Below are 23710 nucleotides of genomic sequence, written 5' to 3' on the forward strand. Positions count from 1 at the left end.
TCTTTAACTCTCAACGCATTCAGAAGCATAATACTAGTCTTCCCGATCACAAAAATAAAATATAAGAAATATTACAAGATTTCTACAGAAACAAAACCGGAAAAAATCCATATTCGACACGGACGTGGCGCCACACGGATTTGGCAACGCGAACGCGCCAGCTTGGGGCGCCGCCAAATGAATGTTAAAATTATTCGCATCGAGAAAATGAAGGTCCTCGCAGAATGGTAATTAAATCTTGTACAGGAGTTCTTCGGCTTCGTTATGTGTCTCTTCCTTCTGTTCCCAGGAGAAAACAGCGGTGCGTAAGTTTTGATTTCACGGATTGTCATCGGCGCCCAACGGGACGGGATGCGGATCGGAGTGGCGCAATGAAGCACATCCGATCGATCCGCCATCGACGGTCCTGCTGGTGATTGAGCATTCCGGATGCGTAGTACCGTAACCGGTCCCTGGTGGTGCTTCGGTGCCCAAAACTGGTTATTCTTTATCTCCGGAGGGGTTTCTCCTGTTTCTTTGCATTTAAAGAGCCCCACAACATACGGGGGCTTCAATTGCAGAGGACAAAAACACTCTATCGGGTTGCTCCCGGTTTGCCATTTGTTTCCGTTTGCACTCATTTCGTTTGGTTTTTGCCAACGAAGCTGGGCCATCATAATTTCGCACCGGCGACCCACACGTACGGACGGTGGATCGTAAAGAACACGGAGCTCCAGCCCAAAAGGAGACACACATCCGTGCAATAAAAGTCCATCCACCGTAGCTACCGGTCTTCCGAGCGCCGCACCAGGGCTCCTGTGAGAACCGGTGCCAGGGGGAGCTGTGCGTGATTATGCTTAAGTACCGGTTGCCGAATTTTATCAAGGTCACGGGGCGCACCAAGAGCACCCCCTCGTCGCCCCAAACGAAACCAAATTAAGGGTCTTCGCCCTTACGACCGGCAGCGAGCACTGGGAAGGTAATTCGATGAACAGGCCCTTTTTGTACGGCGTATCGGCGTTTTCTCACGCACGCCCGAAGACGACGACGTTCTCTCGATTACGACGACGACACCTGTGTGTAAGGCTCCGTGAGGGCCATCAATTTCCTACCGTCCATCGCCCACAGCCCCCAAGGAGGGTGGGCCAGATAAATTAATGAATGAAAGCATCGCACTTCCTGTTCGGTTGTAAGGCCCCCCGACCGGCGACCGGGTTCATTCACAAACGCGCAAAACCTGTTCTGAGGAGGACAAAATCCCCACAGGACACTCTTCCTGTCGCTGTTGACGATACGATAAAAACAAAAACCCCACCGTAGCAGCCGTTCATTAGGCCCTCCGCACTGCACTCGGCACTTAACGCCATTACGCCATTTTTAGGCACTACGCAACAGGGAGACAGCAAAAAAAAATCCCCATTTCCTGTGATACCGCGTGCACGTCTTAAGATGTTATTATTTACTCTTCCCGACGCCGGTCGACGGCCGACAAGAACGTGGGTTTAATGATGATAGCACAGCGCAGCGACCATCCGACCGGATGGAAAAGAAATCTTTGCGCTCGCTTGTTTTTTGCTCAGCCAGCAACAGCCATGGTGTCATGCACAAAATCCTTCCTAAGAGCGGCATTATTTTTACCCTCTGACCTTAACAGGGTTCACTTATTTAGGGCTTTCGGAATGAAAGCACATTCAGTGTTCTAATTGCAAAAACCTGTGCTGCAGGGGTTTGGACATCGTGATGACTTTCGTCAGCGGTGACAACAGAAACAGGAGCTCCCTTTCGGTCCGGCCTCGGCCCGTAATGAGGTCACTGGCGACAAAATAAGCTTCAGCTTTCGTCCTACCAGTCATAAGTGTTGATGGGGTGCAGTAGATCCCTTTAATGTAGTGCCCGGTGGGCCTACGGCAACAGCATTCGGGGGGCCGCACTGCACTCATGACGGATGTGAAACAATGGTTTCACACTGGAACCTTCGCTCGAGTGGCACTTGTTGATTGCCGAGCGCAGAATGCGAATGGATACACCGATTCTTCTTACGCCGCTGTATTATTCAGGGCCCAGAACAAGTGCTGGGGCTCCTCTTCTGAGTGGACGGGCTCTCAAGAAGTGGCGCATGAAAAATGGGCTGACAAAAGTGAAGGGTTTCAAAGTTAAATATATCCTCTGGCACACTGTGTAACGAAGGGAACGAGAGCCTCATCAGCGGGGCGTACACATAATTCAAAAGGCTCGGCATATTTCGCCTGATTTTACGGCTGTTGCTGTTGGCATATGGAACGGAACAAAACTATGCTTCATACAAAGCCTTTCGTTCTACAAAATCTGTAGTAAGCTATCTTATGCGCCTGGTTTGTATATTTTCCTAATGGCCTTAGAAAGGGACGCAATATAAAGAGACGCTGACGGGAATAACATTTAAGCGCAATCCATCGTAAAGGCCCATAAAACGTTACACATTCCAATTTGGCGTCCCGACGTGCGTGTCACAAAGAAGCACCCTCCACATTAATCGTTCTGATGACGTTGCAGATTCTGCAACCGGTAGCAGCACTTCGTTTGGGGTTGCAATCGGAGGAACCAGGCCACCAGGCAGAGATTCGGGATTGAACAATGGTGCAAGAAAATATTAATACCGAAAGTGAACGCGGCTGATTTGTATCGCCCTCTTCCGGTTGAAATTACGATTAAACTATTGCTTCTTTGGGGTTCCTATTCCGCTTCCGTTGACACTTTTTTCCATGCCACCGGCTTAAAGTGCGCTCTAGACCCCCACCGCGATGATGCCGCGAAACGACGGGCCGCGTTCACCTAACGAGTTAACTCTCGCACGTGACCGGCACGCGATCGCCGTTGAAAGCCTTTTCTCCGTTTCTTCTTTACTATTTTGGTTCCTGACCTTTTTTTACCGTGTGTTCGTCGCTCTGCGATTATGTTCGTTAGCGGAAGAATGCTCGTAAGGAGCAGGGAGAGGCCGGAACCGTTGGCGCAAGCGACCCCATGAAAAGGCATAAACATAATTTACAAATTAAAAGAAAACTGTAGGGTGAGTGTCATCCATGAAGGTGACATTTGTTTGGAAATTTTCGCTGAATAATAAACACGGCGGAGAGTTTGACAACTTTCTCACAGAAAGTTACAGCCATTTACAGTTAGACAGTTACAGTTACAGAAAGTTACAGCCATTTTGATCCAAGTGCACTGTGGACCAACACCCAACAAGCCTTCGATAGCTCAGTTGGTAGAGCGGTGGACTGTAGTGTAGTACGACTGGGTCAAGCCATGGTTACTATGATCGTGTGCTGCATAGTTTATATAAAGTAAAAGCTTCACAAATGCGCAATGAAATGCACTTTGGGTCATTGGAACACAAATGATAGAAATCCATAGGTCACTGGTTCAAATCCGGTTCGAAGGATTGCTGTGATTTTTTGTTTTAGGTTCGGAACATCATTCGAAATAATGGATTATCATAACAAGTAAATCGTTAACTATGCAATGCACCAGCCGGTGCCCAAAATCCCCATCCTGCGGGTGGCTGGTCTATTTATAGCGCCTCCAAAACCAGCCCAGCAAACCAAGCAAAATATAAACCAGCCGTGGCCACGACAACTACAATCTCCATTCGCTTTGAAGTACGGTTGGCCCCGCGGGCTGGCAACAGTTGGGTCGGGTCGCGTCGTAATTTGCAATCACTGCAAGCAGAGGCTCCACCGTCGACCAACATAATTATGATGCAACATTGGCATTATCGCACCTCCACCAGGGTGGTAACTGATACGACGCGCTGGACAGACCGGGACAGACGAAGCTGCTGCCCACACGTAGCACTGATTTACTTTCGCCCCGTGGCACTAACTGGCAGGGCCGACGTTCGGTTCAGGTTTCTTTCGGTATGCACCATTGTTCCGCTAGTGTTTGTGGGCTTCGTGGGGCGACTTTTTGAAACCGAAACGCTGAGCTCAAGTCACCAGCCTTCGATAGCTCAGTTGGTAGAGCGGTGGACTGTAGAGTTCGGTTGGGGTGATCATCATGCTTCAGCTGTTGTGTTGCGTGCGCCACAAATGCACACCAGCCACAGCGAGAGAGATGACCAGCCCAGAAACAATAGAAATCCATAGGTCACTGGTTCAAATCCGGTTCGAAGGAGATCGCATCAATGCAATCCTTTTTTTGTACGTGAATTTTTGACACATTTGTTTGCAATCTTGTGAGGTTCGTTGAGGTTTACTTTCTTGGTGCTAACTCAATGGAGATAATTTGCCTCGTGTCATATGCCATGGGTGGGGCTATTGTTTTGCGATCGTTCGTTTTGACGTCGAAGCTGGTGGCTAAAGTGACGAACCTCTTTCGAAGCCTTCGATAGCTCAGTTGGTAGAGCGGTGGACTGTAGCTTGTTGGGAGGATCGTGTTGTGTGGTACTCCAACAGTGAAACAACGCACGATCAGCTCCTAGAAACAATAGTAATCCATAGGTCACTGGTTCAAATCCGGTTCGAAGGAAATTTCTCTTTTATGGACAATCCCTTTTACGTGGGACCTTTGTTTTGATGGAGCTTTACGAAAGTTGATCGTAGGATTGCATAAAAGGGTATTGGGATCTTGTTGAAGTTTCTCCAATTTACATCGAACCTAGTCCAATAAACTGCCCTACTCCCCTAACTGGGTGTGGTGAAGTTACTTTCTCTTTGTTATTTATAGCGCCAATGAAGGGACTTCCACTACCACCGGGCAACTCTCTCTCTATTGGTTGCGCTGGGGCCATTGCTTCGCGATCGCTTATGGAGTGAACTGCTTTGAGAAGCGAAAAACTGTGGGCTTTGTAGGCAAAATGCTGAGCTTCACTCACAAGCCTTCGATAGCTCAGTTGGTAGAGCGGTGGACTGTAGCTCGCTTGTGGTGTTGAAGATCGTTGTTGTGCGGTGGGGTTCATGCAGCACCACCGCCGTTACAACGCCTTGATCCACCACAAAACAATAGAAATCCATAGGTCACTGGTTCAAATCCGGTTCGAAGGAGAGAGAGCAGGTTAAGCTTTTTTTGCTTCGCAATTGCAAACAAACCAATACAGTGTACAGTGTTTTCCCAAAACCCACGCGAAAGGCACCTACTCACTGCCGCGCACCCTCATGCACCCACACACACCCGCCGGGACGGATGCATAAAACAATCGCAATAAAAATTAGAATCATAATTTCGATCCCGGGACGGCCATGAAATAAGTGCGGCAGGCAGGCAACATCGAAAATCACCCAAAAACGACCAACACGCGCTCGGTCACGTGTGCGCCAAATGAGACCGTTGATGCGCGGCAGGCGGATCGAGGGAAGGATGCGAAAAGAATGCGATTGTAGAATGTTTCCAATTCACGGAAATCACCCGGCCCTCACACTCGTGTCCTTTCTCGGCGAGAGCTCATTTAAAATCTCCTCGACGACCTCGCCAATGGGAAACCCAATTCTACATATTGTTACAAAAACCCAACATGGGCCGGCGGATGTTAATTAAACTTACAACTTCCTTTTCCATCCCGAACGACCCTTCCACGGGTCGGCCCGCTTTTCGCGGACGAGGGATGGGACGAACATCCACTTTAACACGCGCGCCGCTCGCCTGTCCGCCGTCGCCGCGTGCCGCATCGCCTATCGGAGGTTTAATTTGTTTGAAGTCTCCGTTCGAACAGTGGCGTTCTGCTTCACTTTTCGGCCGTAGGAAATAAATCGAAAGCATTCATATTAATTTTCGAAGTACTATGTCTCAAGATACATAAAACATGGTCGCCAAAAATGTTTCAAAAGTGATAGTTGCACCAATAAAAGCTTAAAATAATATACAAAAAAAAATCGGCCACGTGTTGCTAAAACTCGTTACAGACTGTCCCCGTTGAGTGGCCCCGTTTCGAGACAAAATCGCACCGATGATGATCGACCGCTGGCCCCTTTAATCGGTTGTCAGCGTGCCGAAGGACCTCGCCACGTCTCGCTGGGATTGGATAGTTTGTAATAATCAAATTTCAATTTCAAACGTCGAACGTTCAGCATTGCGGTGCGAAGGGAAGGGAATACTCTTAATGAATGGCTCCGCTTATGTGGCTGATTTTACGATTGCGGCCCCCGAACCGCGATGGTCAATAATTGTTGGCCGATGCAAATTCGATTCCAATACGGTGCCGCGCGCACAAAGCTTTAAATTATTTACGATCCAAAATATTTTCGCTCGTAACTCACTTCAATGGGATGTTGATTATTTGCACCATTACGCTCCCCGCCAGGAAGTCCGTTTGCGTGGGGTCGCGTATGCGCGTGGTAATGAAGGTAGGGCAATCGCATGCAAAAGATGGACCTCTGCCCTTACGGATTGACCAACGTATCGGCTCTGAGGTAATTTATTTGTCCAACCAACGTCGTGCTGAGTGAAGCAGTTTGCAGATTATAGTGTCGTCCGGAATCGAAATGAAATAAATTCAATCGGACGACATCGTGCTCGAGAGACCGCACGCACCGAGGGCGTTATAAGTGTTGCCAACCGTGGGTGAAATTATAAAATTCGATTTTTTTCGTTTATGAGGGTCAAATTAACAGTCCCTTTCGTGTGCCATGCAATTCGTTCCACGTCCACGTTCAGTGTCGCTGGACAGTTTATGGTCAGTCGCCAACATATCAATAAAATTTACAGACATCGCAATCGACCACCCTCGGCACATTATCATCGGATTTAAAGTTTATCGCACAAGTTTCTGATATTTTACGCCAATTTCAGTACTAATTTTATACACCGCAACGAATCGGTTGTCGACGTGGTACGTGCACGGGAGGGATCACCACTTCCAAAATGTCCCTTTAAGTGGCAGAACGTAAAAAACGGTGCATGAATAATCGGAACATGAAGTTGCTGCCCCTTACAAAGTGTATCCTCTCTCACGGCTGAACGTGGCGCAATAAAAGAAAGACATCGAACACGTTGATTGCAAGTGAAAACATTTGAAAATTTTACAGAGCGGAACTAATTCCGCTATAATTCTCTAAAAACACTTCACCCGACCCAGGGCCGGCGACCGTGAATAAATGACGCGCCCATTTTCGCAATGACTGCCGCGTGCAAAAACACCATCCCACGGATCGCGCAGAAAAACAATTGACTTTACGGTCAGCTGTGGTCAACTGTGGTCAGGTGGTCATCCAGCACTTTAAAACCTGGCCCCTGAAGCATGGTTCGCCACAATCAACAACACAGTAATCCACTTAATGTCAAGTCTCGCAGGATGTGCACAGTCTAGTAGGCGCATCATCCCACTTTAAACCAGCTGTCGACACAGAAGCCACACGGAGGCGTTTGTAATCGAGTGACCACTGCCGTGGGTGCCATCAACCGTTGCGCCATTCCGTGGTAGGTTGTCCGCCCACCATCCGTACAACACGGTCAGCAGATGGTCAACACGTCGGCGTCGGCAAAGAAGACAATCGAATCGAAAATGAAGCTCAAACAACAAAAGACGACACCCGAGATGGATCGATCGTCGCCAATGCCTACTACGGCAGCATCCGGCCCGTCGGTTAATTGGTGCCGTGTGTCCTTGCGCGATTCCTTTCTATTGTGACAGAGCAACCTCTTGTTGCTGACATGGTGTGATTTTAAAGGCGTCCTTGCGGGCTTTAAAGCCCACAATCTCGCTCACAACCGACAATCCTAATGATTTCCGCATGACGCAGGACCTTTCGGTGGACATTACGCTGTGGTGTGGTGGCCATAAATCAAACCGTAATTGGCGATTGACGCGGCGCCCACCTATTTCATGGTCACACACCGATGGGCAAAAGTTATAGGCGGGCGCATCCCGAGAACATCTCGTCATCGTTGCACCAGTCCGTCACACAGTGCGGATCCCACCGGACCAGAGAATAGAACTCTGGCGGGCACAAGGGCTCTGACGGCGAACCGAACCGGCCGCCGGTTTTTCCCAGTCACACGCTTATCGAGCGCATGGGAAACACGAAAGCTCCTCGGTCTCGCGGGAAGATAGTCCGCGGTCGCTTCGCCGAAGCAGGAAGGAAGCGTAGAGCGGTGTTGTGACAACGACGGCCGTCTCGGCGGCCAGAAAAGCAGCGAAATGTGTCAGTCAGCAGCAGCAGTCGTAGGCCCAGGCGGCGTCCAGACGCGCATTCAAACAGCACTTTTCCGCTCCCCCCCTCGGCACATTCGTCTGGTGGTCGTCGGGAGTCGGCCATGCATGACTCGTTCTAGCGTTCCTTCGCTCGGCGCACGCACACACCCAGGCACACTTTCTATAATTGACCAGAAAAGTCACATGAGTCGAAATCGCAATAACAGACACACACACACAGCGGTACACAGGGAACATAATTATCTCTCCCGAGAGGGCCGAGGCCACACATCCTACACCCTTGATCGGAAACTTTTCCCATAGGCCGCGCTCGGAGTAATAAACTTTTTTTTTCCGATGAGAAAATTGTTTACCGATTGGCCAGCTTGGGTCGTCGAGATCCGGTCGAGTGCGATCTCCGGCGTCGTGGGATTCGCCCGTGAAAAGGGCGAGATTTTCATCACCGACACAGGACGCGCAAGGGGTTCCCCGGCAGGAGAGCTTGTTTTCCCAAGGATTCGCTTCCCCTCGTGAAGGTGTCCTGGTGGACCTTTCTGCACCAGCGGGCGCGCGCGCATCTGATGCAAATGCATCGTCATCCCCTGTCTGGAATCGTTTTTTTTTTGTTCGGCTTTCCGTTGCGTTTTATTGCACCGGGGGCCGCCTGTGTGTGTGTGTGCAATATTTAAATGTCGCCAGGCCATTTGGACGATTTGCAAACGATTAAACGGCTTCAAGGGGTGCAACGAACCCCGCGTGAGAGCGAGCAATCGCTCCCGGTCACAACATTCCGGGCCGGGTTGCTTAATACCCACCGAGGGAAAACAACCTGTTCCCGGGGCCAACAATAAAAACGCATCATTTGTGGCCGCGCTCTGGGGTGCACACGGTGCACATGGGAAAGGAAACATGATAGCCAAAATTAGGTTCAATTACGCGCACCGGTATTGGTCCGCGACCCGAGCCCCCTTTCCGGGATCCGTCTTGGGAAGAACTTTTTTTTCTTCAGAACGAGAATTTCTCATAAACATTCCCCACCGAGTTCTAAACCAGCGAGTTCTTCCAATGGTTCTCCCTTTCGCGGGATCCGATAGCTGCTGATAACGATGCGGCGGAGGCGCACCCCTTCTCTTTCCGTACCTCGCGCTGTTTGTGGTTCCCACAGTGGCCAATATTTCCCACAGTGAAAACCGAACCGAACTGAAAACACACAAACGAACGAGAGAGTGATATAGAAACAGAAAACGGAAAGAACGGCGGCCACGAGGAACGGCGGCGGCGGCGGCGCCTTCGGAGGAACTTTCCCATCGATCCGAACGGTCCCACGGTAACGCTATAACCCCCCCGCGCCACTTGGGTCCCGATGAATCCCACGTGAACTTCGCGGTGCTGCGTTTGCCACCACGCCGCCGCGGTTCCATTTTTGCTGTTCTCCACTTCACTGCAACCCCTTCCCGGCGCATTCCGCACCGGCGCGACGGACACTTGTTCCGGTACATCATTCCTTTTTCGGTAGATATCTTTTTTTCGATGAGTTGCCCTGGTTGAGTGCGCTACACTCCACTATCGCAAGTGGCGCGATAAATGACACTGCGCTCCGGATTGAAGAGCGAATTCGAGTAAACAAATCTTCTCGCCGTCGTCGTCGTCGTTGTTGTTGTTAGCACGATCGGAATTGATATTAACATTCGACGGTGGCGACCAATGTCGATTGAAGAGCCACTTACCCTTTCGGCTGATTCACAATCATAATTGGAGCAACTGTCCAAAGTGTAACTATTTACACTTCTATTTGTCCACGCGGCACAGATTGGAAACAGATTGTGTGTGGTGCGGTCACCACTTTCTGGCCGAACAAGTGTCAACTGAGAGCTGCTGTTCTCACTTCATCACACGTCGAGAAGATCTTATCTTCAGCGTACGCGATCAATACGCATTCTGATCGTGCCTTCTCTCTTTCCCCCTCTCCATCTGCGATCGCGCATATCTCACTGACTGCAGCGATACACTCTCTTCTCACCCTTTCGTGGGGGGCGCTCTGTCACTTCCGTCGAGTGGGGTGCCACACGAGTTCTGGGCCATTCCCACCCGACACACGCGACAACATCGGTTCTCACCGGACGAAGCGATGAAATGGAAAGTTCGCACGAGAACCACACTCACTCCGGTCCGGTTCCCATCGGAATGTTCTTCGGTTCCCAGCTTTTGGGTGGGAAAAATTGCACCGCGACCAACGACGCCGCTAAAGCCAAGAAGAAGACACAGAGCAACAACAGAAGAAAAAAAAACGGTGGCCAGTAGCCGTCAGGTCACGCACACTCGGGCGCCGGGCGCACGCGTTTGTCTCCCTACTTTTTCCCGCAAGGGAGAATTTTCCGCAGCGATTGATCCACTTCTGGCGAGTCGCACGGGAATATGGCACACGGTGCGGTCTCACACACGCGTCCCGGGTGCTTTGTGGGAGCGAACGGATCGAACGCCGATGCCTCGGAACACGATCGTGGCGGGATTTACTATCTTAGATACATTTTGAAAACGCGCGAGGCTTGAACCCACGGATAATTAATCAAGTGCCACGATTAACGTTTGGCCAGCGCCCATTAAGCTAATCATTAATTTCTGAATCTTAACGCAGCGTGTTCGAGGCACGTTGAGAACACTCGCATCTGCAATGCACCATTAAAAGTGCGTCACAATTTTGAATGGAAAACTGAAAAAATGTCACAACTATTGTCACATTTCGAGCGCCGGTCGATTAATTGAAGTGCCCCCTGGCGCCTCATGTCTCAAGTGTCAACCGGAACATGCCGCATTTCGTGCCCGTCGGACGATAATTCCCCGACACACGGCGCACGGAACATTTGTAACCTCTTCTCGATTTCCATCCCGCAATGGACCGCACGCCGGGCGTAAGCGAATGGGTGACAAACGCAAATGGAAAAGTCAACCCAACCCGATCCCAATCCTATAATTAACCGCATCGGTGTATCCGCTTCCCCCTATGAGAGGGTCCGCTTTGTGACCGGCTTCACCTGACCCGGGGGCAGACGGTGCGGCGTGTGCCGAAGCCGAAAAGAGAAAAACCAAATTGGGCCTCCGAATCCCGGAAGTCAGCGCGGCATCCTGGTTGATGGATGATGAACGAGTTGACGATTGACAACTCTTCAAGCGGATTACTACCTCCAATCGAACCGCCAATCGAATCTGTTGAAGGGTCACCCATCATCATCGAGGATGGACGGCGATGAGTCGACGGTTTGTAATTGATTTGATCGATTTGGTGGTTTGGGATCCGGGACGTGCTTCGTCTGTATCGCAATCAATAAGGATCCATGCGCACGTGAGAAAGAGAGTTCTATTTTAACCGCTTCTTCTCGGGTGCGCCCGTGCGACCTTATGGTTGGCACTTTCGGCACACTCTCCGTGGTAACGACCGATGATTGAGTGACACGAGAGGTCGAACAACAATGCGCCTCCTAATGCTTCGTGGATCCCTGTTTCGCGCGCTGCCGATCGCCAGTTAGTGCTCGAATCTCCCTGGGGAGCACGGGCACTGTGATTGGTGACGGATTGTCGCTTCCGGCGGGCGTGATATCTACACGGTTTCGGTATGAAATGCACCTTAGACGAGCAGTTTAATTTCCCTCCCGAATAGAGCACAGTTTAATGAATAAAGTTAACACACTGACCTTAACATCTAAGCATTCTTCACGAACCCAAACTTGGCCAACTTGGAGACACCGCTTTCGGGTTGATCCGTTTCGTCAAGCTTGCGCTTTTCGGCCGCCTTCGGGGTGGTGGTGGTGCCGCATTCGACACCACCATCCGCTCCGGCAGTTGATTTCTGCTGCTGTTGCTGGGTGCGAAACTCTCGCATTCCGATTTTGATCAACTCGGACTCGCCAGCCTCCGGATGGCGCCCCTGCAGCTCGGTTCGATTTTCCTCGAACCAGGGCAGAAACTTATTGCCTCCCGAGGCCGAGTCCTGCCGTTTGCCGGCACCATTTTGCGGACGATTTTCGTCCTGCCCGGTCCCGGGGGTCCCCTCGGAAGATGCCGTCCTTGAGCTTCCGGGACTGGCTGCAAACCCGATCGCTTTGCCGGTCAAGTGTTCCAACGGGTTGGAACCGCCCGGCGACGATGCGGGCGACGACGACGATAATGTAGCATCGCCGCCAGCGGGCGTCGCCTTGCGGAATGGATTGTTGGCCCGCTTGGTGCCAACTGGAAGCGGTTTCTATCGGCAAATGAAAGAAAACGGATGATATTGGATGGTTAGCAAAAGGAGAGAAAAAAAACTGGGCCACCGGGAAGAATCTATGCCGACACAGCCAGGCAGGATCGGAAATAACAGCTGGCAATCGGTGCCACTTACTATTTTCGGTGTCGTGTCCTTCTTCGTAATCGCCTGAAGATTGATGTGCTGCAGTTCGCTCGCAAAGGCCACATTCTCTTGTTCCCTTTCCTGCTCCACCTTTTCTTCTTGCTCTTCCTATAGGGGACAGAATAATAGAAAAAAAACGTACATGGTACACATCGTCTTTCACAACCACGTTCATCACTAAGAACTCTTTCTTCTATTGTTGCTTCTTTTTCACTAAAAGTAATAAAAAAATTATTTCTCTTTTTACTATAAAAAATGCTACACAAGCAAAAGGTTCTCCCATACTGGAAAAAAGTTTTTCTGCGTTCCTTCGAACCGGATTTGAACCAGTGACCTATGGATTACTATTTTGCTCGACACAACAAGCTTGCTTCTACAGTCCACCGCTCTACCAACTGAGCTATCGAAGGCTTGTACACACCGTACACTAACGGCCTACTTGACGCACAGCGAAGGCAACTAACGCACACACACTCTCCACGGAGGTACTTTCACGCACACACTCGGCCGCTTCCCACCCAGGGTGCGCTCAAACGGAGTTTTAATCATTTATCACTCAACTTTACCTGTTTTTGAAGCACGGGTAGCATCGTGGCCATCGCTTCCGCCAGACGAAAACGGCGTACTTTGGATGCATATTTAATCAACAGTGGAACTAACTCGGTAGAACCAAGCCGCTCCGCCAGCTCCTTTGCCCGTAGTTCACATTCATTGTGGCACGCCATCTGAAACCAGATCGCATCGCATTAGAAACATCTTTTGAGACACATGGTGCATACGGGCACTTACCACAAACAATTTGATAGACTTTTCCTTGAAATCTGCGTCTGGATCGTCCACCTTGAGGTACAGCAATCGGACAAGCTCGTCCTCGAGCTGATCTTTGGCGGCAATGCTATCGCAAACCGGCAGCGCAAGCGTTTGTTCCATCGGAATGGGTTTGGGGTACGTCAGCGGATACTTGGCGCCTCGGCATTGCAAAAATTGCACTTGCTGCGTCGACTCGGATACCTTGATAATAAACAGAGTGTCCGATGCATTTTTACCGTTCTACATGAAATGCACACAAGAAAAAAGCAAATCGATTGAGTATTTCATCGTCGTATCGTCGAGTCAACGCGTTTCGGTGTTACCATGTTTTCTGCATTAAAGATCGGCATCCAAAAGTTGGACGGAGCATGGTAAAGATTGAGCACACCGGCGCTATCGTACACCACCGGTGATCCACGGTCCGTATAACCGATCCAGCGTAGCTCAGAACGGGCCGACAATGGGACACGCACTTCGCGGCAGCGAAGCTTGGAGCCCACGCACGTTACCATCATCATCGTGATGTGTTGATCCTCACTGGCTGGCCCGCTGTGATACGTAACGAGAAAGTGATCTCCGTACGCTCCCAGGGCAACGATCGGACCCGGTACGCTAAATATTTCCCGCTGCGTTCCATAGGCAGTGTAAATACGCAACAACCGGCTATCGGTTGCCACGATGACGCTCTTTTCAGAAGCGGCCACAGCGATGATATCCTCGCAATTTGGCATCGTGAAGCTCCACTCGCGTGTCCCGAAAGCAAAGTGATTGATACAAACCACTTTGCTGGGCTTCCCATCTTCGCTCGGCGATGCAATGGCCAGTACGGTTTCGCTCAGACTGGCCATCGTGTGACTAGAGCCGAGTAAATTGAAACCGGAACCGTGCTCCGTACTGTGATACTCTACGTCGATGGAGCTTTCCTGATCGGTCTCGTGGCGTCGCACGATTCCGACATGGTTGTACGCCAGATAGCAGTGTTCGAGCCACAGCGAGGTGGCCCCGGGTTGGAAGGAAGCTTGCTGAGGAAATGATTTTGCCTGGCGTTCACTTCGTACCGTGGCTCTATCGTCGTCATCATCGCCAAAGTCGGCAAACGCCAGAGCTTCCCTTTGTGTTCCGCCCATGACTTGCGATTTCAACTTTTCCAGCTGGATGCAATTTTCGTTCGTATCATCGTCGGGATCGTCGCAAGGATTCGCGATCGCCGGTGTAGCCGCAGCCCCAACTTTTCCATCCCTTTTATCTACGACACAAATGTGCGGCGGTTAAGTGCAAATCGCGGGTCAGACACCCGTTACCACACTTACCTTCATTGGTGGCGTTTACTCCGTCTTGCTTCTTGCTCTGCTGCTGCTCTTTCTCTTGTTCCTCTTCCTTCTCCGCCATCGCGACAATATCGCATTCCGCGTCGTCCATTTCGTCCATGTCGTCCTCATCGTCCTCGACAACTATTCCGGTCACCGTGCCTATCTGCCCGTTTCCGTCCGAAATTGCAAGCTCCTCTTGGTTCTGCGGATTCCACGCGATCTTCGTGATTGGATTGTCGTCGAACGATTTCAGCCCTTCGATCAGTTTTCCGCTTTTGGTTTTCCATACCATGATTTCCCCCGATTCATTACCAGCGGCAAGCAGTGCGCCGTTGGGTGAGTAACAGCAAACCGTTAGGTCCGACCGAGCTTGGCTGTTGGAAAGCGTTCGCACCACCTTCCAGGTTTTGGTGCTCACGATGATAACTTCATTCCCTTCGGGGTACGCCAGGTATGCGCCGTTTTTCGGTTCAAAAGTGGGCGATACTACGGTACGAGAAAATGTTAGGAATGAAGAATTCGCGACGCTTGTAAATCAGTTTAAGCACGTACCGAAATACAGAACAACCTCAAAACTCTTCACCTTTGGAAGATCCTCAAAGGTTTGTAACAGCTCTTTCGTATCCATGTTCCAAACGCACAGCTCTCCGTTGCCCATGCTGGCCGCAAGCATGTTCTTCCGGCTAACGTCCATACTGATCACGGGTCCTCCCAAGTTGTCCAGCACATGCTGTTTGCCGCTCTTGAGGGTTAATATTTTAATGGTTGCATCTTCCGACCCGGCTACCAGATACTGTGGGCAACAACAACAATAGGTGTTATGTACGCGTAACCTTCCTGCACTTTCCGCAGCATGCATCTTACGTCTTCGTTTTTTACTATACTCGTAACGTAGGCAGTGAAGCGAAACACGATTCCATCCTTTTCCATTGAGGGATACTTGTAAGCCTGAACGGTGTTGAGATGGCCGGCAAGGAGCAATCGATCATCGTGCTGTAACACCGCCCATAAGTGCTCGCCAAGACACATTGTCGGTGGATCTATATCGCCAAATCCGGGCCACACTCGAAGATCTCCATCATAACCAATGCTTATGACGGCGCTGCCAAATGTAAAATACAACAATAAAATGAGTACTTCTTGTCTCGTGCGAACCAAATTTCGGCCCTTATTTGCGACTTACGCTCCATCTTTCTCATAGACAATGGTGGTGTAGCCCATTATATGGGCAAAGCGCATCGGCGACTGTTTCAACGGCATTTTAGTAACTTATTGAAGGCTTAAAACACGTAAACGTTCACAAAGTTTTTCAACGAACTACGGGCAAAAACAACAACGTTGACCATTTAATAGCGCGCCAAAAAATGCAATTGACATTTTATTTCTCGATGGCTGCATAAGTGCAAACGGGCCATCGTCAACACGCAGCCTAAAAGTTACGTTTAATTGAAATATTTCGATCGTTTTTAAACCGACCGTTGCGCGCAGAGTTTAAATTAATAATTTTCAACTTTAAAAAGTCCTTCGCCAAACATTCGTTGCCATTCGGTGCCATCCGGGTAGGCGAACTGTGCGATAGCTTCTTCCTTCAGCTCGGTAGAGTAGCCAGGTGCCTTCGGAGCCACGTAGCACGCTTTCTTGTCGATCACCGCCGGATACACGAACTGGTCGTGCTGTTGATCGACAAACTCAATCAGGCGACCCTCCATCGTGCAGGAGACGGAACAAAAGTCCCACATTTGCAAGTGCTGAACCATCTCGCAAAGGCCTACGCCGCCAGCATGGGGACATACTTTCACGTTCAGTTTCTTCGCCATCAAGTAAACGGATAGTAGCTCATTCACACCTCCAATACGGGCCGAATCAACTTGACAAAACTCGAGTGCGTTGGCCTGCATGAACTGCTTGAACATGACACGATTACAGCACATTTCTCCCGTGGCCACACCGATCGCATGTTCCCTGTGGCGTTCAAAGTGAGTGTTAGACAATGCCAAGCGCTCTCCCCACTAGTACATACCTTAATGCTTCGGCAATTTTAGCGTGACCAAGAATATCGTCCGGCGATGTGGGCTCCTCAATCCACAGTGGTTTGAATTGCTTCAACTGTTTCATCCACTCAATGGCCGTCGAAACGTTCCATGTTTGGTTTGCGTCCACCATCTGGAATCGAACGATGGCAATTATGAGCTTCAACCCACCGGAAGAAAAATGTGTGTCTCACCAGCAGATTTTCCCAACCAATTTCCTCCCGTACCAACCGGCAACGTTTTATGTCATCCTCCAACTGTTGGCCGACCTTTATTTTGAACGCCGTAAAACCGGCTGCCAGATATTTTTTGCACAACCCCCGAATAGTATCATCATCGTAACCGAGCCATCCTGCAAGAAACGAATCGTCGTGAATGGGCGTCGTGAGCGGGCGTTTCGAATAAGAACCTAAACCAATTACCTATCTGCGTCGTGTAGGCCTTATAGCCGATTTTGCGAACGTGCTCTATGCGCTCGTTCCGCGTGGATTTGCTTTCACGCAGGATGCCAATTGCTTCTTCCGGTGTAATAACGTCCTCGATGTAACGGAAATCAATCGTAGAAACCAGCTCCTTCAGAGAAAAAACACGAACGAAAGGCAGAGCGAATGTTGCATGAAATATTTCACGCTCTATTCGCTTAGGGCGTTAGGTTTTTCATCGGGCATCCGCGCGAGAATGTTGACAGCAAAATTGGTTAGACACACACACCATCACAACACACCACACCAATACCACACAAAACCCACTAACCTATTTTATACCACAACTCAAATGATTCTGGGTGCAAAAGATGTGAAAGTAGGCATGTTGGTTTGGTCGGCCGACGAGAATTTCATCAACGACGCAGAAGGCCATTTCTTTTCTGGTGTAACATCGAATAAGATTAAGGATAGAGGTTGTGCGAAGGTGCTCACGGGTTTTTGTGCGTAAATACGAATACTCGATAACCGCGGGCCGAGGCCTCTGCTCCGTTGTCCATGGCGGCAACGAGCTTGGAATGTTTCCCGATGCAGCCATACGTGTGAGAGCGAGAAGAAATTTGTGTATTTTCTGGAGTAGAAAAATATTCTCGAGTCTCGTACCATACTCGAGGCATACGAGACCCGCGAAAGAGTGAAAGAGAGAGAGCGGGCGAAGATTAGAGAACAAGAAGCAACCGGACGAAGACGAAATAAAACCGAAGCCGTCATCGCCGTGCACGGAAACCCTACACGCACACCAGTGACCGCGCCGCATAGCTCCTCCGGGGAGCCGAAGTGTGTTTTCGTTGCGTTTCGTTGCCTGCTTGCATTGCTCCACACACAAGAGCTGGGCGCCACCGTCTCGTGCGTTGAGCGGCAAACATTCTTGACGGCGGAGTGAATGTGTGTATGTTTGCTTTGGCCGTCGGTCAGTTTCTGTCGAGAAAATAAACCGAAACGCGCGAAGTGACGCTCGAAGCACTGAGCCTTCTTTCAACGGCTACTTCGAAACGACCAGAAAAAGTGCTTAACGTTTTTTTGCACGACAACTTGATCACCTCACGGCTCGTTAAAGAGCCGCCAGTTTCCGGTACGCCTCTCGAGAGAGGCGAATCGTGTGCATCGTTCCTGTGCTGTGTGTGTGTGTGTGTACCACGGCAAAAGGAAGAGACGCCACCTGACCACCACCTCCGTTGCCATTTCACGAGTGTTGGGTGTGCGAAAACGAGAGAGACACAACAAACCCAGTGAACATTCTGGCCGTCGAAAGAGCGAGAGGGAGAGAGAGAGGGCTACGCTAAGAGCGAAAAGTGTGTGCAACAGGAGTCAGAACTGTGCCGCGCGCGTCTCCTTGGGCCTTGGCCAAGGGAGAGCTGCACTCAAAAGAACCCGTACTATCGGAACGATTTTTGGCGGCCAGCCGATCGCAAAAAGCAGACACCGGTCCGGCGGAGGCAGCGGCATGGATAACCTAAACAGCCTGTCCGATGAGGAGCTGAGGTTGGAGCTCGTGAAGTATGGCTTCCCGAACATGCCCGTCACGTTCACGACGCGCAAAATTTTGATCAAAAAACTTCGCCGCCATCTGGACGAGCAGAAGCAGAAACTGCGCCGCGAGTCGTCCGCCGTGCTGCGTTACAGTTCCAGCGAAGAGTCGGACAGTGGCGAGGGCCGCAAGGTAACGGCGGCACAACGGAAGTCGTATGCCGCACCCAACAGCAGTACACCGGGAGCGGCGAAACGCCTGGGAAGGAGTCAGCGTGCTACGGTGGCCGGTGGTGGCCCGGCGGTCCCGCCTCCTGCGGTGTCATCAATGCCGCCGCCGTCAGTTGGACCTATAAAGCGAACGCTTCTCAATAGCAGCATATCATCACCAGGATCATCATCTCAGCATAGTTTTAGTAACCATGGCAACTCTCCGTTCCTCGGCGCGAACGGTGCTAGTGGTGGCGGCGGCGGCGGCGGCAAAAAGTCTTCCCATTCCCCGTCACAGATCTACGTATCGCCGGTCCTCAGGCACGACCACGACGAGGAAGACCATTCACCGACCGCTCCGTGGGGCTCTCCGCGACCCTATGGTTAGTTACGGTGGAGTTAAAAGCAACCCACTTACATCCCATTGTCACTGTGTTTCATTTTCTTCTCGCCCCGTCGCAGGATGCAACCCATCACCGTACCACAGTTCTCTGTTTCGGAAAACGGCCCTGGCCGCACACAACATTACACCACCGACGGCCAGCAGCAGCATGTACAGCAACAACAACAACAACAGTGCCAGCAGTAGCAACAACAACAGTGCGCTGCTGAATGATTCGAATGCCTCGAACGGGTCTTCCGGTGCCGGTAGTGCCGGTGGAGATTCTCCTCCGTACGTTAGCGAGTACACGAGGCGCTTGATGCAACTCCGGGGAGAAACCGTGTCGCAGGAGAACTACAACAGTGCCATCGGTGGAATTATTGGTCGTCGTAGCAGCCCGGGCGGTGGCATCATTCCACCGTCACGGTACAGCACCGCCGTTCCATCGCCGGCAACGAATCCGATGGCGCACAACACGCGCGTGCCCATCCATCCGCTGCATTACCGAAGCATCGCCGGTCACTTCAAGTTGGGATTGACGGGAGGTCCTGCCGCACCCAGCCCACCGTCTCCGCTCGTGGCCGGTAATCACATTCGCCAGAGGTACAGTCGCGTCCTCGGAGGTCAGCAGCACGAGCTCGACGAAAACGATATCGTAACGCACGCTCAACCCTCGCCGGAACCACCGGCCATACCGTTCCGCGTGGCGATCGGCAATCTGATCACGAAGCTGGACGAGCACTACGGTTTTAAGCAAACGTTCGTGCCATGCGCCCTGCTCTGCTTGCTGGTCGCATTCCTCGTGTCGGTGGCCCTCATGTACATGACGATCAGTACGGATCTGGCGAGCACCCTCAGCTCGATCGACACCCGGTACGACCTGTGTGATGACGGGCGTAACGCAGCAGTGCTAAGTGGAACCGACTGTGTCCTGACGGCGGACGTGGAACCGGCCCTGGAGCTACTGAAATTGGTGGGCAGCGAACTGAAGCAGCGGGTCGAGGCGTACCATTGTCGAAGGGATCCGGCGGCGGCATCTGCCGGGGGCATTGAAACGTCCTCGAGCGTCGCCTCGAGTATTATGTCACCCGGCGAGGTACTGAAGAAGGCCAAGGAACACTCACCGTCCGTGCTGATCCCCCAGCTGACGCGCCACTTGCACGCGATGGAGTACTTGATCGATCGGAACCCACAGTGGCGCATCGATCACTGCGATGCCGATGGGCAGCCGATCACGTTCGCGGAGGTGGTCGAACGGCGCCCGGTCAAAGCGAACCACTACACCATCCTCAAACCGAAGCTCCCGTTCGGGTGCATGCTGTACAACAAGTTTCAAAAGTTTTTCGTCATCGTCGGTGGTCTAGCGCTGACCGCGTTGCTCGCCTTCGTGGCCAACTACCTGTACAAGTTTGTCGTGTACGTGAAGCAGAAACGGCGCGAGCAGGTCAGTGGGCTGATCAGCGAAATTCTGCACGCCGTCAGTCAGGCGGCCGCAACGGCTTCGGAGGCGGCAATGGTGGCCAATGGTGCGGCCGCACCCGGTACGACTGTGCCCGATGCGCGTGTCGTCGTCATGCATCTGCGCGACCGACTCCTGGCACCGGTCAACCGACGCAAGCTCGGCTGGGCGTGGAACGAAGCGATACAGTTTCTGGAGCAGAACGAAAGCCGGATCGCCTTCGAGGTCGGCTCGGTCGGCGGAGAAGATTTCAAGATGATGCGCTGGATCGACACGGCACCATTGGCCACCAGCACCGTCAACGTGGGCAGTACCGCCGCTGCCACGGCCCGTATCAGTGGCGGGCCGGGCGGTGCGGCAAGCTGTGCTAAAAAGTGGCAAAGTCCCGCCTTCGATAATAGCAACAAAATCCTCGATCCGCCGACACCGTGCCTGAAGATACGGCAAATGTTTGACCGGTACGAGGTGAACGATCCGAACCTGAAGACGATCGTACAGGACGCCATCCTGGAGAAGGTGGGCGGCCGGTGCAAGATCTACGACATCCAGCTGGATCGGAGCAGCTGCTGCGTGTACGTGCGGTGCGCCTCGGCCAAGGACGCCGGCATCGTGCACGACGAGATCAATGGTTGGTGGTTCGACAATCGGCTCGTGTCGATCAAGTTTCTGCGGCTCGAGCGCTACCTACAGCGCTTCCCCGGCTCCCTGTCCGGCTCGGTGTGCCTAAAGCCCTCGAACAAGAACAACTTCTCAATGAGCCATCAGCTGGCGGCCGGTGGCGGCGGCGTTGGCGGCGGCGCTAACGGACGGGGAGGTGTACGATCGGTGAACGAGGACTACGATACCGAGCCCGAGCCGGAGGATGACGACGAAGACGACGACGACGATGACGAGGAACTGGTGGCAGCCGCCGACGCCATGGATGGGCCAAGCATTGGCATTCACGGCCGCAGGAGCGCCAGTCGAAGAGGGCGAGAGGAAGACGGCGAAGAGGACGAACCGGAAGAGGACGACGAAGAGTAGAATGGGTTCCGGACCTTGGCGCTCGACGTCCAATCGGCTTACAATCATTTTATAGGGTTTAGTTTGTTTTTTTTTGTTTTGAAGAACCGACACTAATCATCACTAACCAGCGCGAGCGTAGTGTAGAGAGGTGGTGGCCGCAAAGAGAAAGTTAGTACACTAAGCGTAGTGCGCGCGCCATCCTTTGCCGTCCATTTGACCGCCCCCCCCCGCCGCACGACTCACATTGCCTTCGCCGAGCACCCCGCAGTGTGTGGCCATGGGCAACCACAATCACTTAGAACGCCAGACGGGGGTCAATTGGATTTTGTAGACTGTACAGAAAGAGAGAATTCTAACAAATTGCAGCAACTTGTAGAACTTGTAGAATACACACACACACACACGATGAATACACAGCGGGTCCGTCGCTATTGCCGTAAGCACAAACACTCCACAGTGCGTCGCGTGCTCAAGAGCTTTGCCGCGGCGGTTGTGTTTGCATACTGCATTTAAACGGCGCCGAGCGGGCGCGGGCGAGAGAGAAAGAGTCTAATAAAATTTTGTTGATTAATGTATACATATATATATATATACATAAAGAGGTATAGATATATATGATTGTGAACATTTTTCTGTTTGTTCGGTAGGTGTGTTGTTTTTAAAAATAACTTTTACGAGGTAGTAGTAGAACGAACGAGAGCGCAAACAGTTGAAAATATGCAACTTAAAACACTAATGAGACTAAACCAAGCAGCGATCGAACTAAAACTCAGCAGGCCCTGCTGCGATCAGAGCACAAACCGCGCTGTCCGAAAGGGCGAGGGAAAACATATTTTGAACCAAACCACTGAGATGGTGCCTCCGGTGCAGCGGACAGGAATCAGTCGACCCGCAGAACCGTAAGGCCACCATGCGGCCCTTTATGAATGTCCCCAAAAATAAAAGTGGTTCATCGTATATTTGAAGTACGCCCGGTGTTTGTCGTTTTTTCTGTTTGACTAAAATGACAACAAATCTTTTGTCATGTGTTATCACGGGTTCTTGCCCACCATAAATTTGTCCGCAACACACACACATTCCGCCTGAAAGATAACAAACTCTCGTGGCACCACTTACCTCCGGTTCCATCTCGGCCAACAGCAACCATACCGGCACCTGGCGTATCTTACCCCAGAGATCCCACAGGGCATTGATGATGGCAGCAACCGCCAGGTGGGTCACACCTTTCTCTGGGCCAATCTGCAAAAAGACACAGACAGAGAAACCCGAGAGTGGACAACAAAGACGGAGGCAGATCGAGGCAGAACACCACCTACCCAGCGCAGCTGCGAATCGCTCGTTAGCTCACGCCAAAAGTGGCCAAATCGTTCGTAGATGCTGGCCGTTGTGCGGCCCTCAATGGATCGCTTCAGCATGCAACGAACCGCTTGCAACACAATGTCAGTACCGCGACCAAGGGTGAACGTCATCCCGTACCCGGTGTGCCCTTCGCGGGTCGCGATCGTCACGTAAACACAAGAGTAGTCCGGATCCGTGTGCTACGCTCGCCGACCGCCAACGGATCCGGAACAGATCGGTAAAAGAAAAGTCGTAATCAAGCCAAGTGCTATTGGGTGTCGATGGGCTAGGCCCCTTACGTACCATCGCATCCGAACCGTGCGCTCCCAGTGACGTTGGCCACCGGATATCCTGCGCACTGACGGTGCTAATATGGAGGCAACGATCTTTCACCATTTCTTCGTACTTGCTAGCGGATCAATGGCGGAACACTACCGACGTCGTTGTGGCACAAAACTTGAAGCTCTTACCTTCCGGCACTGGAAAACTTTGTGACGCGCGCTGCTTTCTATCTTCGGTGTCCGGTTTTATTTGTGTCAATTCCGATGCAGATCATCACACCGAGGTCGAGACGCGCTTGGCAGTGTGGTCGTGGAACGAGAGCCTCACTACTACCACCAGCCAGGGATTCAAATCTCTTATCACCGTTGAGACGGAGCAATGAAGACAACCACGACAACGACGATGGAGGACTTTTACCTGTAACTCCGGGTTCTTTAAGAAAGAAACGAGCCATGGCATCAACGGGTTTTC

The 23710-nt window shown here is 51.5% G+C and overlaps 3 protein-coding genes and 5 non-coding genes across 8 annotated transcripts; 5 read left to right on the forward strand and 3 right to left on the reverse strand.

Annotated features, from left to right (window-relative positions):
* The first annotated feature begins 3202 nt into the window (after positions 1–3202).
* Trnay-gua (transfer RNA tyrosine (anticodon GUA)) lies at positions 3203–3397 on the forward strand. The gene is made up of 2 exons: positions 3203–3239; positions 3362–3397. It is a non-coding gene; the product is annotated as a tRNA-Tyr (tRNA).
* Positions 3398–3953: 556 nt separating this feature from the next.
* Trnay-gua (transfer RNA tyrosine (anticodon GUA)) lies at positions 3954–4128 on the forward strand. The gene is made up of 2 exons: positions 3954–3990; positions 4093–4128. It is a non-coding gene; the product is annotated as a tRNA-Tyr (tRNA).
* A 207-nt stretch (positions 4129–4335) lies between these two features.
* On the forward strand, positions 4336–4482 carry Trnay-gua (transfer RNA tyrosine (anticodon GUA)). The gene is made up of 2 exons: positions 4336–4372; positions 4447–4482. It is a non-coding gene; the product is annotated as a tRNA-Tyr (tRNA).
* A 349-nt stretch (positions 4483–4831) lies between these two features.
* Positions 4832–4997, forward strand: Trnay-gua (transfer RNA tyrosine (anticodon GUA)). The gene is made up of 2 exons: positions 4832–4868; positions 4962–4997. It is a non-coding gene; the product is annotated as a tRNA-Tyr (tRNA).
* Positions 4998–11777: 6780 nt separating this feature from the next.
* On the reverse strand, positions 11778–15848 carry LOC128267901 (WD repeat and HMG-box DNA-binding protein 1). Its single transcript, XM_053004850.1, has 9 exons — positions 15768–15848; positions 15449–15686; positions 15137–15377; positions 14579–15070; positions 13598–14502; positions 13254–13514; positions 13031–13189; positions 12456–12572; positions 11778–12317 (listed from the first exon to the last, which is right to left on the reverse strand). Exons 1-9 carry the CDS (start codon positions 15842–15844, stop codon positions 11778–11780), a joined length of 3030 nt encoding a protein of 1009 aa, XP_052860810.1. The 5' UTR covers positions 15845–15848.
* Trnay-gua (transfer RNA tyrosine (anticodon GUA)) lies at positions 12771–12874 on the reverse strand. The gene is made up of 2 exons: positions 12838–12874; positions 12771–12806 (listed from the first exon to the last, which is right to left on the reverse strand). It is a non-coding gene; the product is annotated as a tRNA-Tyr (tRNA).
* Positions 15849–15955: 107 nt separating the features above from the next.
* LOC128277377 (mitochondrial enolase superfamily member 1-like) lies at positions 15956–23468 on the reverse strand. The gene is made up of 7 exons (XM_053015826.1): positions 23261–23468; positions 22936–23157; positions 22736–22858; positions 17037–17187; positions 16809–16966; positions 16605–16747; positions 15956–16546 (listed from the first exon to the last, which is right to left on the reverse strand). The coding sequence occupies exons 1-7, from the start codon at positions 23351–23353 to the stop codon at positions 16081–16083; spliced, it is 1356 nt and encodes a 451-aa protein (XP_052871786.1). The 5' UTR covers positions 23354–23468; the 3' UTR covers positions 15956–16080.
* Positions 18541–21650, forward strand: LOC128277376 (uncharacterized). Its single transcript, XM_053015825.1, has 2 exons — positions 18541–19156; positions 19236–21650. The coding sequence occupies exons 1-2, from the start codon at positions 18541–18543 to the stop codon at positions 21635–21637; spliced, it is 3018 nt and encodes a 1005-aa protein (XP_052871785.1). The 3' UTR covers positions 21638–21650.
* Positions 23469–23710: the final 242 nt, after the last annotated feature.

This window comes from Anopheles cruzii, chromosome 2 (genome assembly GCF_943734635.1).
Source record: "Anopheles cruzii chromosome 2, idAnoCruzAS_RS32_06, whole genome shotgun sequence".
Lineage (NCBI taxonomy): Eukaryota > Metazoa > Arthropoda > Insecta > Diptera > Culicidae > Anopheles > Anopheles cruzii.

What these genes read in the sequence shown, in the direction of transcription:
- LOC128267901 (XM_053004850.1), bottom strand. Translation starts at nt 15,844, where the DNA reads ATGCCGTTGAAACAGTCGCCGATGCGCTTTGCCCATATAATGGGCTAC. An exon ending in GTATAGTAAAAAACGAAGAC is followed by an intron (nt 15,378 to 15,448) that starts GTAAGATGCATG and finishes TGTTGCCCACAG; the next exon opens with TATCTGGTAGCCGGGTCGGA. An exon ending in TGAGGTTGTTCTGTATTTCG is followed by an intron (nt 15,071 to 15,136) that starts GTACGTGCTTAA and finishes CTCGTACCGTAG; the next exon opens with TATCGCCCACTTTTGAACCG.
- LOC128277376 (XM_053015825.1), top strand. Translation starts at nt 18,541, where the DNA reads ATGGATAACCTAAACAGCCTGTCCGATGAGGAGCTGAGGTTGGAGCTC. An exon ending in GGGCTCTCCGCGACCCTATG is followed by an intron (nt 19,157 to 19,235) that starts GTTAGTTACGGT and finishes GCCCCGTCGCAG; the next exon opens with GATGCAACCCATCACCGTAC.
- LOC128277377 (XM_053015826.1), bottom strand. Translation starts at nt 23,353, where the DNA reads ATGGTGAAAGATCGTTGCCTCCATATTAGCACCGTCAGTGCGCAGGAT. An exon ending in CGCACGGTTCGGATGCGATG is followed by an intron (nt 23,158 to 23,260) that starts GTACGTAAGGGG and finishes CGGCGAGCGTAG; the next exon opens with CACACGGATCCGGACTACTC. An exon ending in GGCCTACACGACGCAGATAG is followed by an intron (nt 16,967 to 17,036) that starts GTAATTGGTTTA and finishes CGTTTCTTGCAG; the next exon opens with GATGGCTCGGTTACGATGAT.